Source organism: Xenopus laevis, chromosome 6S (genome assembly GCF_017654675.1).
Source record: "Xenopus laevis strain J_2021 chromosome 6S, Xenopus_laevis_v10.1, whole genome shotgun sequence".
Taxonomy (NCBI): domain Eukaryota; kingdom Metazoa; phylum Chordata; class Amphibia; order Anura; family Pipidae; genus Xenopus; species Xenopus laevis.
In genome coordinates, this window is record NC_054382.1 from 13,233,496 (window position 1) to 13,252,167 (window position 18,672).

General features: G+C 40.6%; 1 protein-coding gene across 1 annotated transcript in view; it reads right to left on the reverse strand.

The window, feature by feature from the left end:
- Positions 1-6,048: 6,048 nt before the first annotated feature.
- adarb2.S (adenosine deaminase, RNA-specific, B2 (inactive) S homeolog) overlaps positions 6,049-18,672 on the reverse strand; it is a 348,099-nt gene continuing 335,475 nt past the window's right edge. The window contains exons 8-10 of the mRNA XM_041567373.1: positions 13,960-14,141; positions 9,530-9,708; positions 6,049-6,365 (exon numbers count right to left, since the gene is read on the reverse strand). Of these exons, the coding sequence (XP_041423307.1) occupies positions 6,189-6,365; positions 9,530-9,708; positions 13,960-14,141 (538 nt within the window). The 3' untranslated portion in view covers positions 6,049-6,188. The remainder of the gene's footprint in view (positions 6,366-9,529; positions 9,709-13,959; positions 14,142-18,672) is intronic.

The following is an 18,672-nucleotide window of genomic DNA, read 5'->3' on the forward strand; positions in this document are numbered from 1 at the left end:
TATTTTCTTTTATTTTTTAACCTATATTTTATTTACAGAACGGAACCATCCAGTCAGCATTTAGCACTGATGTGGGATTTACTGAACCTAGCAGCAAACTCACATTCCATAAATTCAATTTATTATAATGTTTTTCTTTTGTTTCGTTTTTACAAATGTTTACAAATGTACATTAGATTGTACAGTATTGCCATTAAAACCATGCTTCCAATTGTACACGTTTTGAGATCATTTTTGTTTTATGGTACAAATGGTAACGTACAAAATAAAAATCAGTTCACACATCCCCAGTGAAACGTAACGTATTCCATAGACTTTATTCCAGGACTGTCTTATGTTAATTGATACAGCATATACTTCAGTCATAATATTTCTTCAAGTCTATTCATCCTGCTGCACTGTAAATATATTTAAATTCACACAGATATGTTGACGTCTCTGGAATGATAAGGCACTGCCAATATACCACCGCTGTCCATAAAACCCATGCCTTCCTCTCAAGACCCTCTGCCCAATAAAGGAGTGATGGTAACCCCATTCTGTTCTGCAGATATCCCATATAGACTTGTGGAGGCCCATCTATCAAAGTCTGAATTTATCTCAATATTTTCTGGAAAAAACTCTCACCAAATCTGCATGGGTTTTTTTTGCCTTATCTATTAATACAATTTCCGAAAATTTTGTTTCCAGGAAAAATCCTAAAAAAATAAAAATTTTATGAATTTCCACCCGAAACTCTGCCCGAAAACTGGATTGCAGCACAAAACCCAGCGCAGATCAAAAAATCTTTGGGACTTCTCCCATTGATTTATATGCAACCTCGGCAGGTCTGATGCCGGATTTTCGATCCTCGGGCATAATAAATTCCAAAAATTTTGTTTTTTTTAAATTTACGATTTTATACTAAAAAAACACGGATTTTCGGCATTTGGAGTTTAGTAGATAACTCCCTAAATGTTATTTAACATCTGATTGCATGAACATTTTTTTCCCTTAAAGCAGAGATCCCCAACTAGTGGCTCGCAGGCAACATGTTGCTCTCCAACCCCTTGGATGTTGCTCCCAGTGGCCTCAATGCAGGTGCTCATGTTTTGAAGTGCTAGCGTGTAGGCAAGTTTTAGTTGCATATAAGCTATGTGTAGTGCCAAACAGAACCTTCTGTATGATGACAGTCCACATATGGTTTACCAGTAACCAGTCACAACCCATATTAAGCACCCCAGGAACTTTTTGCATACTGGTGTTGCTCTCCAACTATTTTTATATTTGAATGTGGCTCACGGTTAAAAAATGTTGGGGACCCCTGCCTTAAAGGGATCTTATGTCTAATAATTACAGATACTGCCAGGTCCCTATCACTACCTCACTACCACTAAATGACTAATATCTGATCAAAGCTTGATAAGACAGAGAGGTGGGAAAATGCCCTTGGGCAAAGATCACATTGACCTATATGCAGATCCATTAGAAGAGGACCATATTCATGACTTTATGAAATCCTCACTTGATGGAAGTCTCAATATCTGCCCAAGTTGTTGCTTTGTCCCCCTACCAAGAAGCTGCCAATGTAATCAGCTCAGTTATCATGTGTATGTCCAGCTCAACACTTATCTCTCAAGCCTGTGGGTAGGTATATGGAGGCTGGCAGCACTTCTGTAGACAATCTATATTCAAACAAATTCCCCTTTTGTTTTGGTGTCAGTGTTCCTTCTTAATCTCGAATATTTCATGCTTCCAAAATGATCCCTACTCCAAGCCCTAGCTGCCATATTCGGGTTAGATATCCAAAAAGTCAAGATCTTTCATGGGGTGGGCTGATAGTTGGCAGAGTCTGGGTTGGGTCAGGCAAGGGAAGAACTTGACATGGTCTGAATCAGTGATCCCCAACCAGTGGCTTGTGAGCAACATGTTGCTCAACAACCCCATGGATGTTGCTCCTGGGCAGCAGGAGCTTTTTTTTTAATGAGTTGCAGGTGCTTATATTTTTATTCCTGGCTTAGAAGGCAAGTTTTGGTTGCATAAAAACCATGTGCACTGCCAAACAGAGCCTCTGGTGGGTCAACAAAAGGACTACTAAATGAAGGATGAACTTTTTTCATGCTTGCGTTGCTCCCCAACTCTTTTTACTTTTGGATGTGGCACATGGGCAAAAAAAGATTGGGAACTTCCGGCCTAAAGTATTAAAGTATTGAAATACTGCTTCTACCATCCCTTGAGCAGCCCTGGAGATAAGTTGGAGAGCTACTTTGTACTTTTTCCTTGTGTATAACAACATCATCAATGACTTAACTATACATACATTGCTTGGTTAGGGGTTAGGATTTATTCTAGTTGAAATATTTGTTTTTAAACATTCTGTGTCTAGAACTTGACCGCTTGGAGTTGTTCATGTCATAACATTTATGATGCTGAGTTGAGCTTATTTTCAAAATAAACATTGTGGAATTTCAAATACTGCAATGGTTTTGCCTAGATGTCCTGTCCTTATTTTCCCCTGAGGTTTATTGCCCTATTATATTTAAGGCCATTGCACAGGAGACACGTTACTCTTTTTGACATTTCCATGGACTGGTGCTTGTCAGGTCAGTTTGTCATCCGCGCACGCGTTTTAAAGCGTTCTTTGGAGAGCGTATATTTCAGTGGTTTTTCCCCTTTGTTCTACAGTAACAGAGGAAAAAAAATACAAGCAGATACAATCAGTCAGAAGCAGCGAACGCTACACACGAGACTGTGGAAACGACCAATTTGTCTTGCAGGTAAATAGAGAGCAAAGAAGCAAATCCAAAGCAGCTCAAGCAAGAATGGATGGTGAGATTAAGGGATTAATGTGCTCTAATCTGAATCCTTTTGAGTAGCCTCCTATTTTACAATGACCCAACTAATTTATAAATGATGGGTTTGTCAAATGTTCATACTGTTATTGCAAATGGTTTTATCAGAGGGGAAAAAATGTCTTTGTTTGCTTTGAAGATGACTCGGTTATCTTTATTCCGCTCTTTCATATACAGGTATGGGATCCATTATCCAGAAACCTGTTTTCCAGAAAGCTCCAAATTACAGAAAGGCCGTCTCCCATAGACCCCGTTTTAATTAAATAATACACGTTTTTTTTTAATTATTTCCTTTTTCTCTTTAAAGGAGAAGGAAAGGTTAAAACTAAGTAAGCCTTATCAGAAAGGTCTCTATAAATACACCAGTAAACCCCCAAAGTAATGTTGCTCTGAGTCCCCTGTCAAAAGAAACACAGCATTTCTTTCCTTCTATTGTGTACTCATGGGCTTCTGTATCTGACTTCCTGTTTTCAGCTTAAACCTCATTGCCCTGGGCAAGAGCATGCTCAGTTTGCTCCTCTCCCCCCCTCCCTTTTCTACTGTAATCTGAGCCCAGAGCAGGGAGAGACTCAGGCAGGAAGTGATGTCACACCACATTGATACTGCAGCTCCTATTCTAAACAAACAGAGAGTTTCTAGAGCTGTTTACTCAGTTATGGTAAAGCATTCTGCAGAATAAATATAGCATTCTAGCTTGCACTATTGCAGCTAATCTATTGGCAATAAAATGCCTCCGTAGCTTTCCTTCTCCTTTAATAATGAAACAGTAACTTGTACTTGATCTAAACTAAGATATAATTAATCCGTATTGGAAGCAAAGCCAGCCTATTGGGCTTATTTAATGTTTACATGATTGTTTAGTAGACTTAAGACATGAAGATCTAAATTAGGGAAAAACCCCTTATCTGAAGCCCTCAGGTCCTGAGCATTACGGATAACAGATCCCATACCTGTACAAAAGAAGATTTGTAAGCAGATATTTGGACTGGGATATGCGATTAAAGCAATGAATGTATTTAGGACAAGTCATGAAAACTGGTGTTCCAGTTCGTCATGATCTGGGAAGGTATTTTTGCAGTGAAACCTCCTTTGTAAGGAAAGATGATTAGTATATAACATTGTTCCACCAATGCCAAACATAGACCCAATCATGCTGAATGGTGACAATCCCTCATATTTATTCTCAAAGGACGCTATAGAAGATAAGCCATGTCGGACTTGACATTTATTGGGCACAGACATCTTCACGTGTTCCATATGCCCCTAGGGAGTTCTGTACAGGGTGAGTATCCATTGCATTAGATTCAGATGGGGTTATCTTGTGTATATGGTCTCTGTTTGGGGATGCAAATAACTTGTATTGCAATTCTCCTTTTCTTTAAACTTGAATATAGACAAATAAGGGCTCAGAGCTTAGACAAATAGTAATCATGAATCAGTACCATAAGCTGATAAACATACAGATGATCAAACACAACTGATTAGAGAAGGAAAGTCAAAGTCAACTCTCATGAACTGAAATCCTAAGGGTCAGGGCACACAGGCAGATTAAGGGAGATTAGTCGCCCGGCGACAAGTCGGGGTGACTAATCTCCTTGAACTGCCTCCCCTGCGGCTAAAATATAAATCACCGGCGGGATGGCACTCAGCGCGATTCGTTTTCCGAAGTCGCCCGAAGTTTCCTCGTGAGGCAACTTCGGAAAACTAATTATGCCGAGTGCCATCCCGCCGGCGGTTTACATTTTAGCCGACGGGAAGGCAGGGGAGGCAGTTCGGGGAAATTAGTCACCCCGAAGTAGATGAGATTTGTTGCAGGGCGCCTAATCTCCCTGTGGGCCCTGACCCTAAGGCTTCCATAACAACCAGCTGACGGCCACACCAGGGGTGGCATAAGCACGGGAGTTGAGTTTGCCTTTGCTAATCTGAAGCTCTGCTGCACTTGCAACATGTCCGCGATGGGAGTTTTCTTGAAGACCAACACTATGGGGGTTATTTACTAAACTCAGAATACAAAAATCCCGAAAAATGTGTGATTTTTTTTTTTAATAAAATCTGACTTTTAAAAAAATCATGAATATTTCGGAATTTATTCCCGAGGATGGAAAAGTCCAAATTAGAAAATTCGGCATCTCAAACCTGTCAAAGTTGCATATAAGTCAATGGTAGAAGTTCCAATGGTTTTTTGATGTGCGCTGGGTTTCGTGCAATACCTCGAAGTTTTCTGAGTTTTCTGGCAAAAAAAACATACGAAATTAAGTTTTCGGGTGAAAATCTGATTTTTTTTCCCGCAAAGCAAATTTTCAGGAAAATGTAATAATAAATAAGAGTAAAAAACCCAAGTGGATTTGATCGGAGTTTGTAGCAGAAATTGTGGTGATAAGATCGGACGTTGATAAATAACCCCCTATAGTATCTGAAGTAGAGATATGGCAGAAACACCCTCTTTATGTGTTATTAAATGAGTTAACTACTGGCACATCACATACATCTTCTTGCAGAATGTTACAGGTAAAAGGGGTGGCTTTAGAAGGGTTGTGCAAAAAAAAAAAAATGTTGGTGCAATATTCTGTGTTGTAAAGGCAATGCCCAGGGGAAGGACTTAGGTGGACTAAATAGACGTTGTGGGTCTCCATGATATATGTAAAAAAAAGATGACCCTTCAGTTGCTGTAGGACTTCAACCATCCCTACACCTTAGGCTCTCTCTCTGCCCATTACTTTATTCTACCACTACATCAGCAAATGGAGCAAACATTAATGTGACATTTGGCTCAGAGGTCTCACCACGCTACTCCACTGAAAGAGATCATTAGCTCAGTGGACCATGTTGGTAGCTCCGTGTGAATGACTGATCATTGACCCTTCTTTAGTAAAAGACACAATCCAACACAGGCCAAAATTAATCATTGATACATGAGAGTAGCCAGTAATCAAGGTCCAGCTTCCACCAACAACCAATCAACATCCAGTCATAGGGACCCCTCTCTTCATAGACTTCAGACCACTTATAACTGATGTATTAACTTAGGGCTATTAGCTGCACACCAGTGTGTTTGCTCCACTGAATTCCCCAGCTCTGGTGAACAGTTCATCAATACTAGAGGGAGGCTATTGACATTCTCTGTGTATGTTAAAAACAAAGCCAAGCTGGGAGGCAACCATAGAGCAACGCCTTATCCCTCGTGCCACCCTCAAAGGAGCAAACAATCAAACACACATTTTGTTCTCATGTCTTTATCTGCATTACAAAAATAATCGAATGAGGTTTATCAGTAACAAAATGTGCCCAGAAGGAATAGAAACTGTGTCAGTCCAGCAGAATCCAGTGGAGGGGGATAATGTCTATAAGGTGCAGGATTTACAGAGTTAATAGAAACTGATCCTGTTCCGGGGGCTTTTTCACCCACGTGCCCAGTCCGGATCTCTGAATGGCTTTAAACATTTTCTGCTTGGCTGATTGGTAGACTGGATGCGCCAGTTTGGCATCACTGTACAATGCCGGGGTTTCCTCGTGACTTGAAATTCTCGTGCTCAGCTGGAAAACAAAAGCAGCCGACAGGTACAGTTAATACATCAGCCGCCACCGGGGGTGCTATTGAATAAGGTGGGCATAGAGGTGCTGTGTTACTCATATCTATGGTACATTTTAGCAATTTTAAGACACATTTCCATTTTCTTTTATGTTGTTTTTCAACATCTGTCTCCAATTAAATAATGTCAGCAGATTTCAGTGGGAGGGTGAAACCTTTACACCTTAAGGGTCACACGATCCATTCCTAAACAGAAAGGAAAGCACTGGAGCAACAGACGCAGGGTTCTAGTTGAGCCAAATTGTTCTACCTCAACCTGCTGTATTGTAGCGACATTGAGCCAGGCTGCCATTGTTGTGGTACAGGCAATACTGCAAAAAGCACGGGTCCTACTATTTAGGGGGCCCAGATGGCAATCATTTTTTTTAAAAAAAAAGAAGACTATTCAGTGTTTTTGTGAGATCACTAGATGGCACTGTTACCCGTAGAATGGCTATGTGTAATTCTCTCTAGGATCTGTCTATCTATCCTTTTCTTCCTTTTAACTTGTTGCCAGTTCAGCCATGTTCTTTTTCAAGTAAAACTTGTCCTATAATCAGTTGCCATGAGCCTCTTCCATCCAAATAGAATCCAGAATTCAATATTCTAGGCCCCATGATGCCTGAGTGTCAGTGGACTCTGTGGGGTCAGACAGCAGGGGCCAATGCTCAGACATAGTCACCCCTCCCAGCTTCCCATCACACGCCACTGACAGTGTGCCATATGGTGATTGGGTACTTGTTGGGGCTCAACAGTGGCTATAGAAGGCTGGACAAGCACTGGGTACACACAGGGCACAATAAAACCCATGGAGCAGGAGAAAGAGTGTGAGAGAGCGTGTAACTATAATACTGCTGCCAGCCATGAAGTAAAGGTTGGGTAAAATAGACACTGAAAGAGGAGACTGAGAGTAAATGAGAGAAAATAGAATGAAAGAGGAAAGCAGAACATACATTTGGAAGGAGAGTCCCTGAGAGTAAGGGGAGTGAGAAGTGTTGGAGAGGGGAAGTGGATAGAGAAGCTGAGAATCCAAAGAGAGAGCAAAAGGATGGAGAGAGACAAGGCAGGACAGAGTGAGGAGAACAGAAGAAAATGAAAGAGTAGTGTGAAGGTGAGACATGTGGGAAAAGTAAAAGGGTAGAGGAGTAAAGTAGGAATACCATGAAGTTCCACGAGTGGAAAAAGAGAACAGAAAAAAAATGGGACAGAAGCTCATTCGAAAGATAGAACGAAGAATATAATGTTAGAGAGGGAAAGGAGAAGCCGAAGACAACGAGGGGGAAGTATTTCAGAAGAGCAAAGGGTCCTTTAATGGGGTGGAAAGGTCCTTAAGGGGACATAGTGTAACCCCCACTCCAGCAGCAGCTAATGTTAGGGAGGAGTATTAAAGAGTCTCTGGGAAGGACCAGCTCACTTAGCATAGCAGGTACAGTAGGGAGGTAGAATGCTGACCAGATTAAGTTGGAAGTTATAGATCATAATTGATGGAAATGTCCTTAATTGAATGATAGATCTTTCTTATTTTAGGTCTATGCTGCCCACCTCTAAAGACAACTGTGGCCTTGATCTCCAACTGACTGTGACAGGGGTTGACGGAAACTGTAGTCAGTGTCGGACTGGGATTCCAAGGGCCCACCAGAAAACCGTAGGCTGAGGGCCCACTTTTCAAACTACTATACCTCCTCATCTCACTCACCTCTTTATTCTCCTAGTCTCTTTTCTCTACATACTATACTATATTCTTCCATTATTAAGCCTCTTTGTTCTCATAAAGAAATAGGGAATGACCATGAAATCAGCCAAATGGTTAAAAGCAAGAGGCTCACTGGCATCTGGACCCACCAGGAGTTTTCCTGGTATCCCGGTGGGCCAGTCCAACACTGACTGTAGTACAGGTATGGGATCTGTTAACCGGAAACCTGTTATCCAGAAAGCTCTGAATTATGGAGACGCCATCTCCCGTAGTCTCCATTTTATCCAAATAATCCAAATTTTTAAAAATTCTTTCCCTTTTCCCTCAAATAATCAAACAGTTGCTTGTACTTGATTCCAATTAAGATCTAATTAATCCTTATTGGAAGCAGAACCAGTCTATTGGGTTTATTTAATGTTTATATGATTTTCTAGTAGACTTAAGGTATAAAGATCTAAAATTATGGAAAAATCCATTATCTGTAGGTCCCGAGCATTCTGGATAACAGGTCCCACATCCATAATATAAAAGAACTGGATTCCCTCTCTATACACAACCTGCAATTCTTTGTGCAAGAAGGACCTAATTGTCCGGCATCAAAAATGATAGAGTATGGCGTGAAACAAAAGGTAGAATCACAAGTGTCACTAAATCCCTTTTAGCCTTAAAAATAAATCATTTTGTCAATAACTGTGGAAATCACTCAGCCACTTCCACGGCCTGGAAAAAGCCTTTTATTCAGCAATTCAATAGGCTCTTTCACTGAGCAGCATCTAATTACTTCCCTTAAAGTGCACATAAATAATACTAGCGAGGACTCTTACGCTCAAGTCTGAGAGCCTCTCGTACAGGCAAAGTGAATAAAACATCGCTGTTGCTTAACTCCCGAGCGACGTATTTATCTGCGTTATTTACCTGGGGGAACTTGGGAGACGCTTCAATGAATGATGATATTACTTACAGTATAGGAGTGCTTAATGATGTCACTTGTGTCTCGTTGCTAATGGAAATGCCTATTATAGGAAAATCAGCTAATAAGTAGTGATGGGCGAATTTATTCGCCAGACGCGATTTGCCACCGGCGAAAGACTTCGTGATACCCCCACGAAAATTCGCTGGTGAAAATTCGCCGGCGTCAAAAAAATTTCGGAAAAAAATGAACACGGCGTCTAAAAATGAGACACCGGTGTCGTTTCGCAAATTCGCCCATCACTACTAAGATAATAAGAACACACAACAGGATTCCATGATTGGTATGAAAGCACTTGGCCTTATATCTTCATAGATCTCCATGGCGACTGATTTTCTTATAGTGCAGCATCCGTGTATATAAATATATGTATATATTTATATATATTATTGCCCACATTGTAAACTAATTTAATGTCCTTGATGGGATGAAAATCAAGCCCCAAGTATTGGATTAAATGGCCATACCTTCCCATAAAGCCTTGCCCATCGGGTGTACAACGTGTGCTTGCAGAGCCTCGATGAACCGCCGCAGCTTTTCGTCCCTGTTGTCGCATTGATCACTTCCAGTTCGGTGCTGCCCGCTATCCAGTTCAAACTGAAGTTGGGAGATTTCCCTGGCTGGCGAGCTTCAGTATTACTTACCCCTGGCCAGAGAGACAAATTAAATGGAGGTTATTTCACAGAAGAAATAGAAATTCAATACCTAGAAGGCCTACAAGAGATCTATAGGATAGTATTGTCCTTCTCCTAATAGAAAGCAGCAGCAAGTTACCAAGGGCGACAAAAAGTTGCTCATGGTATTTTTAGGGTAAAGGCAGACGCAAAGATACAGGGAGATTTAGTCGCCCGACGATAAATCGCCTCTTCTTCAGGGCGTCTAAACTCCCCAAACTGCCTCCCGTCAGCTAGAATCAAAATCGTTGGGGGGAAGGCACTCCGGGGGTTAGTAGTTTTCCAAAGTCACCGGAAGTTTCCTCGTGAGGCAACTTTGTAAAACGAAGCCCACCGATTCCCATCCCGCCGGCAATTTACATTCTAGCCAGGGGGAGGCAGTCGCCCCAAAGAAGAGGAGATTTGTCGATGGGCAATTTATCTCCCCGAATCCGAGTGTGTGCCTCTGCCCTTAAAGGGGAAGGAAACCTAGTTGGCGCAAAAACCCTCCCCCCTCCCGTGTGTTGCCCACCCTCCCTCCTCCCCCTGGCCTACCCGTCCCGCTGGGCAAATGCCCCTAACTTGTTACTTACCCTTCTGCGCAGGTCCAGTCCAGGGAGTTCACAGACGACATCTTCTTCCACGCGATCTTCTTCCTGCTTTGAACGGCGCATGCGCAGTAGGATCATTTCGCCGGTACGATCTACTGCGCATGCGCGTGACTTTTGGCGCATGCGCAGTAGATCCGTACCGGCGAAATGCTCCTACTGCGCATGCGCCAAAACGCCGTTCACAGCAGGAAGAAGATCGCGTGGAAGAAGATGTCGTCTGTGAACTCCCTGGACTGGACCTGCGCAGAAGGGTAAGTAACAAGTTAGGGGCATTTGCCCAGCGGGACGGGTAGGCCAGGGGGAGGACAAACGGGAGGGGGGTGGGGGGCAACAAACGGGAGGGGGGGTGGGGGGTTTCCTTCCCCTTTAAGAGCAGAGATTCCAGTTTTTTAGTGGTGCTCTTAGCACTAGTGATGTGCCACTTGCTCTGGTGCTTAAGGCTGGTGGCACATGTTATGATTCAGGGGAGATAAGTCGCCCAGCAGAGAGTGTTTTGGATGAGGTTCTGCCTCTGAGGCAATTAGAATGCTAAACAGGCTGGTGGACGCTTAGACAATTTAACTGAAAATGTAAACTTATCTGTCAAAAGTTAAATAATTGCTGTCAGAAACGATGTGGTGAAACAGATTTGATCTGAGCGGCCGGGAGATCCCTGCGTACGACGGCCGCGTGACTTTTCTGATCACATCATTACTTAATGAACAGCAATGTCCGACAGTCAAACATGAATAATTATGGAGGGAAGAGATTCTGTGTCATTATGGTGGAAGGCATGTGCCCTGCTGCATATTATACATTATTCCAGTTGTACGCGGGGGGTGGTATTTCCATTGTGCTGCTGTTGGGGTAGATTTACTGTGAATCAGAGAATCATTGGATGTCAGATGGGAGAACTCTTAATCACACACTAAATGTCTCCCATCGACATTCGAGCAAACAGTAAATTTAAAGGGGCGTAAATAAAATACAGATATGGGATCTGTTATCTGGAAACCTGTTATCTGGAAAGTTCCAAATTATGGAAAGGTCATCTCCATCAGACCCCATTTTATCCAAATAATCCAAATTTTTAATATTATTTCCTTCTTATATAATAATAAAACAGTCGCTTGTACTTGATCCCAACTAAGATATAATTAATCCTTATTGGAAGCAAAACCAGCCTATTGGGTTTATTTAATGTTTACATGATTTTCTAGTAGACTTAAGGAATCAAGATCCAAATTACTGAAAGATCTGTAATCCAGAAACCCCCAGGTCCCAAGCATTCTGGATAACAGGTCCTATACCTGTATTAAAGGAAAACATTACACACAAAGTGAATATTTAAGCAACAGATGTTGTGTTTGTGTGCACCGTGAATCGCACGATCCCAGGGGGCGGCCCTTATTTTTTAAAATGGCAATTTTCTATTTTACTGATGTAAGTAACCTGTGGATCATTTGTCTTTTGACAAATAAAGTTATTTTGTTCTGTTTGATTTGCAAGAACCTCCCGGCGCCCACCTCTTTATTGGTTAAAGCACAGTAGCCTGTGGGAGTTGTAGTTACACTGCACCGTACCTTCATTTCTTCCACTTTGCAAGACCCTGCCTTAAGTAATTGAGTCAAGTGTAACCCATGCTCTAGTATACTAGCTGGCTGTAAACCCCATTGGTGTAAATAGTCTAAAAACGTGTTACAGTCGCAAATGTCTGATATTGGTATCCCCCTATTTTAAGCACAAAATAGCAGATGGAGCATAGTTGATCTAGACACTGGTTATATGTAGTAGGCATGCAACGAATCCACTATTAAGGATTCAGCTGAACCCTTGAATACCTAACCGAATCCGAATCCTAATTTGCATATGCAAGGGAAGGGGAAACATTTTTTACTTGTTTTGTGACAAAAAGTCACGCAATTTCCCTCCCCTCCCCAAATTTGCATATGGAAATTAGGCTTCGGATTCGGTTCGGCTGGGCAAGAGAATTCGGCCGAATCCGAATCCTGCTGAAAAAGGCCAAATCCTGGCCGAATCCTGAACCAAATCCTGGATTCCCCAATTCCAAGCTTTGGCCAAATCCAAGAACCTGGCTGGACCAAATCCAAGCCCTATAAAGTATACAATTTGCTGCAGGCACTTTGCATGTGCGCTTCACACGAGTATTGACTATTTCCATCTGTGCAGGCAAATTTTTGGGGGAACCAGAGGTCTGGATTCAATCTGGAATTGGGTGTGTGCTGGGTGAGCCCCGAGATGTCAAATAAAAGTTTGCTCCATCTGTAGACATAAATATTAGCAATCTCAATTTTTGGGGACTGCAAATGTTTTAGTTTATTTACTTGGATTTATATAGTTAGTTAGTAAGGGTATCTCTGTGTCACTATAAAATAAAGACAAGACACATTCCTATACCCGGCTGTGAATGAATATTCTAATAAAATCTTTTAGCAAAGACCAACTGCATGTCACTAGTTAAAAAAAAGTCATGTAAATCCCTTTCTTATCGGCTCGCCGCATCATGTAGATAAATGGAGGGACATATTTCAGCCGGTATAAGAGGCAGATCGGGGCTGTGGGCTCTTCTTTGTGACTCAGTGTTAAATATGCAGCCAACATCTTGCAGGACATTTATCAAAGCTTTTCTCCTGTTCTGCAAAATGAATCTAGTTTTTTACTGACATTTTTAAGAGGAAAATATTTTCATAGATAAATCCCTTGGCCACACTGCCGTGGTTTTTTTATTTTGGGTTCGTCAATATTCAGGTGATATTCCAGGTTTAGCCATGATATCGCTAAAGAGCATTCAAAAATACATTATAAACTAAAGGTCTGATTTCCATTTGTTTTCCTTGGACATTTTACTTTTAAATTTAGTGCAGGTTTTATAAGCAGAAAGGAAAATTCTAATAAACTTGGTCAAATACGCAGCCCTGATATTAAGGAGCTGATTTAGTAACATTTGCATATTGTTCGTCTTTGCACATTTTATTTTTTAGCCTTAAAAATAGTAGCTCATACTAATTGCTCTAAACCACAACAATTGGAATCATTAAAAAAAGAAAACACGAAAATCACTAATTTACTGAACTGCAACTTTTTTGGGTTGGGCATTTTGATGCCAAAAAGTCACAAACTCTCCAGGATTTCTTATGCGACAAATTTAATTGTGCTGAAAATTCTAAATAATGATGCAACACTTTTATGGGATAAATCAATGAGAGATAAAATTGAAGCTAAAACCAAAAAACGTGTTTCCCTGCTGTCTGGCATTGGTTGACTCTCACGTAGGTGTCCAGTACAGGCATGTGATCTGTTATCTGGAAACCTGTTATCCAGAAAGCTCTGAATTACAGAAAGTCTGTCTCCCACAGACTCAAATTTCTTTGCTTTTCTTTGCTTTTCTTTTTCTGTGTAATAATAAAACAGTCGCTTGTACTTGATCCCAACTAAGATATAATTAATCCTTATTGGAAGCAAAACCAGTCTATTGGGTTTATTTAATGTTTACAGGATTTTAGACTTAAGGTATAAAGATCCAAATTATGGGTCCCAAGCATTCTGCATAACAGTCACATACCGGTACAATTACTCTCCTTTGAAAAATACAAAGATAAGGGTGATTATTTGTATTAAAACAAATCCACCTACCGCTGAGCAGTGGATGATGGTGCCGGTAAGGTGCTGGTAAATGACCGAGATCTTCTATTCGGTGGCTCATTACTCTTGAGAGGTGACCAGAGTGGTGCAAGCTTCCAACAATGATGCTGTGCAGGTAGATGGGATCTATAAAGTGGCTAAGGAGTGCACCTTGTAATCCAAGAATGTTCCACCTGATCAACATGGAAAGAAGAAATGGATTGCTTAGAAAATAGTTGTGGTAATTATTGGGCAGTAACTACGGTAAGGTCTATTTTTTATGTTGATCACACCCAGGCCCCAGGAACTAGAGGAGCTTCAAGGGCACAAGAATTGGATGTATTACTAAACCAATACAGAGAAATTGCATGCTTCTTTTCCCAATGGTAAAACTCAAAACTTTCTCCCACAAGGCAACTTCGTGAAAACGAAGCAACGAGTAGATATTTCCATTGGCAGTTTCAATTATAGGCGGCATAGAAGCATTTCTGCTGCATGCAACAAATATTCCTATCAGCCATGGCCCTTACTAGGGTTGTTTTATGTCTGGCATAGGGAGAGTCTTAGATGGGCTTCTTCATAAATGGCAGATTTGATGGGGTTATTTATATCCGAATAATTTCGAAGTTTTCTGAGCAAAAAAACTAAGATTTTTTTCGAGGATTTATTAAAGTCCGATGGTCTAAAAACTCCAAATCTGAAACCCCCGGCATCTAAAAAGCTCTCAAAGTCCTGTATAAATCAATGGGGATGGTCCCAGTGTGCACTGATGTCCGTACCGATATCCGAGATTTCGGGGTTTTCCTTGCAAAAAACTCCTAAATCATAGTTTTTGCGGAAAACTCTGAACAATTCGGGGTTTTCGGGGAAAGCTCCGAAGTTTGCCTGACCTTATTTTTTTTGGACTTTTTTCTTCATATATAAGGTCCATTCGAGAATTCAAAGTTGCTCGGAGTTGGATATTAGAAGTACTGAGATAAATTCGGAGGTTGATAAATAACCCCCTAAATAACATTATGATTGGTTACTTCATTGGTAACTATGGTATGGAGGTTACGAATGCAGAAAACAGACCATATTTGTTTGCCCCCCATTGTGTCGAATTCTTTAAACCTGCACTCACTGCCATTTATATATGAGGCTTTGATATCCAACCAGAATGTTCTGGCCAAGAGAACAGCCAAGGCCAAATAAAACAATAGTTGTCGCATTCTGTAGCTAATTCCTTACATCATTGTTGCTTCCTTTTAATTAGCATTTCTTGATCGTTAGAGCAATTATTGTTGTGGCATCTCATTTCATGATTAATCAGGAGTCATTATATGGCCTTCTCCTCAAGCAGTCAATTACCATGCCAATAATACCCATTAATTACTAAATGTTTAAAAACGCCATGTACTACCTCTGCGGCAATCTGCTCGAGGAACCTTTTTAGTAAAGTGCTTTTAGCAAAGGTCCCCTTTAAATTTGATTCCAAAACACGAGCAATTTAGCCTGTGATATTAATTTGCCTCCAAAGCAGAGCTGTGAATTAGAAACATCTTTTAATCTCATGCAAGAAAAACCAGCCATCTGGCTGCGGAGCATTCGAAAAAGAGTCTTCCACGGCCTCAGTCTGCGAGCGCAGGTCATTAAAGTAATGGGTTCATCTACATAAAGCTCCAGTGGAATATAAAAGGTAATATTTATATACAAACTATTTCGTCTCACAATTTAAGCAGTCATTGATTTTATGAAACATTTACTTTAGTCAATCGGATCTGCATATCTCGGCTCGGCAATTCCTGCAAGTAATGGGAGATTTGGGAAGAATGGGATATCGTTAAATACGCACCTTTTTAAAATGCTAAATGATCAATTATAGCTGCGGAAGAATATTGCATGTAGCGCCCCGGCCAATCATTCGCTTTCCCTTCAGAATTCTAAATCGTACTGGTGTTTGAGTTTTAGCTTTCCCTGGTTAATTATATTGGGAAGTGCCGTATGCGGGAAGCAGCGGTGAGCTCAATCCGTACAAAGGGATTATAAAATCAGTTTATATTCTAATGAAATTGGCGGAGAAGGAAAGGCTAAAATTAAGTAAGCTTTATCAGAAAGGTCTATATAAATAGACCAGTAAACCCTCAAAGTAATGCTGCTCTGAGTCCTCTGTCAAAAGAAACACCACATTTCTTTCCTTCTATTGTGTACTCATGGGCTTCTGTATCAGACTTCCTGTTTTCAGCTTAAACCTCCAGGGCAGGGCTTGAGCATGCTCAGTTTGCTTCTCTGCCCCTCCCTCCTCCTTCCCTGCTGTAATTTGAGCCCAGAACTCTGAGTGAGCAGGGAGAGACTCAGGCATACCTCCCAACATTTTGGAAGTAAAAAGAGGGACAAAAAATTTTTTTCCGCACGTAGCGCAGCAATTTTTTGACCACACCCCTTTCTGTGGCCACACCCCTAATTACCATGTTTGTTTAACAAAATTTGTAAAATATTTCTCCTTATCTAAACTGTGTTTTTGTGTCTCAAAATTGTTACAAAGTATCTTATTTGCACCTGTTAGCTGTTCTGGGCTCTCTGCTAAAAGCCAATTAAGTGAGAAACTTTGTTTCTTTTTCTGGCTGTTCAGTGCAGAGAAAAGAGGGACTTTCCAGTACAAATGAGGGACTGCGGGTTGAGCTGTCAAAAGAGGGACTGTCCCTCTGAAAAAGGGACAGTCGGGAGGTATGGACTCAGGCAGGAAGTGATGTCACACCAAGCTAATATGACAGCTGCTATCCTAAACAAACAGAGAGAGCTTGTAGAGATTTTTACTCAAGTATGGTAAAGCATTCTGCAGAATAAATATAGTGTTATTGTTTGCACTATTGTGGCTAATCTATTGGCAATAAACTGCTTCAGTAGCTTTCCTTCTCCTTCAACGTTCAAGAGTGTACTGCTCATGTTATCTTTGGCATTTAACCCTATAAACGAATACTGACAGCCTTCTGATACTTGCTTATCACAAACTATGCTCCCTGCTTCTATAGCTGCATTGCTGGGAAGGCCGATTCCATTCTGGTTGCAGGGTTAGCCATCAGCCCCAGCCTAGTGTGAAGTCTTCTGAAGAAGGCAGATTGTACAGCCCCTATCAGGAGTAAAATAAAAACCCAATGCAGGATACCTTTTTTCTAAAGAGAAACAAAACAGGAAAGTGTCTGTTACTTTAAGGGCTCTTACACTCGGGCATTTCCATAATAAGGCTTTTTTATGTGTTCCACATGGGAACACATGTGTTAATAGAGCCCACCTGCATTTAAAAGTTCGGTCATGTGAGTAGAAGCACATACATGTGTAAGATCCTAATGCATCGAATTGACAACTTCAATCCAAGGCGCAGGAAGAAGACGGTGCCCAGAATAATTCATGAAGACTATGGCTACCAAAAACAGATTAAACATATGGCATTGTTATATTAAGAATTGAATTTATCAGTTTTTGTGTTCAAGACAAAAAATGCAACAACAAAAAATTAGATCGAATGCTAAAACTACATTGTTCCATTCATTCTCAATGAGGCTGTAAATCTCATTGCCTAAGAGTAAAAGCCATTCCAGAGCCGGCTCCAACTGCACATGCTCAGCTTTCATGATGAAAAGACAAGGCACCTACCCTGCTTTTTGAAAACAGGTAGAATATTTGAGATTTTTGTTTGATTTACTTAAAAGAATTCAGTTTCAAAAACTCAAATTTAAATGATCAGATTTTTGTGACATTTTCTCAAACTGTCAATTTTGAATTATGATTAATTTGATCCCACATTTAATTTTTTTTTAAATAATTTAGTTTGTTTCATGCTGGGTAAAAGATTTTATACAGCCTGTGACACACCAGCACTTTTGGGGGGTTATTTATCAAAGTCCGAATTTATCTCAAAATTTTCTGCTACACACTCCGATCAAATAACCCCCATAGTGTTCTAAAACAGAGGATGTTTGCATACTCATCAATGAAAAAAATGAAAAAAAACCCCAAAAAGACAAATTAAACTTTGAAAACGCTATGGGTCAGATTTATCAAGGGTCGAATTTCGAAGTGTAAAATACTTCGTCCATCGAATTAAAATACTTTGAATTCAAATATTGAAGTCGAAGTATTTTTCACCGAATTTGGCCATCGAACGATCGAAGTAAATTCGATCTATTCAAACGATTTTAGCGTACGATCGAACGATTTTACATCGATGTGTAAAGACTTAGAAAATGGTTGTAAAAGGTCCCCATAGGCTAACATAGCACTTCGGCAGGTTTAATTTGGCGAAGTATTGAAGTCGAAGTTTTTTTAAAGAGACAGTACTTAGATTATCGATTGGTCGAACATTCAAACTATTTTTACTTCGAATCGATGGTCGAAGTATCCAAAAAATTGCTTTGAATTTCGAATTTTTTTACTTCGAAAATTCCCTCGAATTCACTTTTACATGCCCAATAGTCATATTTTATGTGTATTTTTTTTACGCCATTTGGCTTATGGCATAACTTATACAAGTCAACGGGAAACATTTTGGTGGCAAGTAGTAATGGGCAAATCTCAAAAAAATTGGCAAATGCATCGATGTCTATTGACGACAATTTTTTTTTTGATGAGCGACAATTAGTTCACCCATTGGAGTTTGTGGACATTTTTTTGCAGGGAAAACCTGGAGAAAATTTTTGCTCATCACTAATAAATTCCTGTGGTTTAATTTGCCACCTGCATTCAACT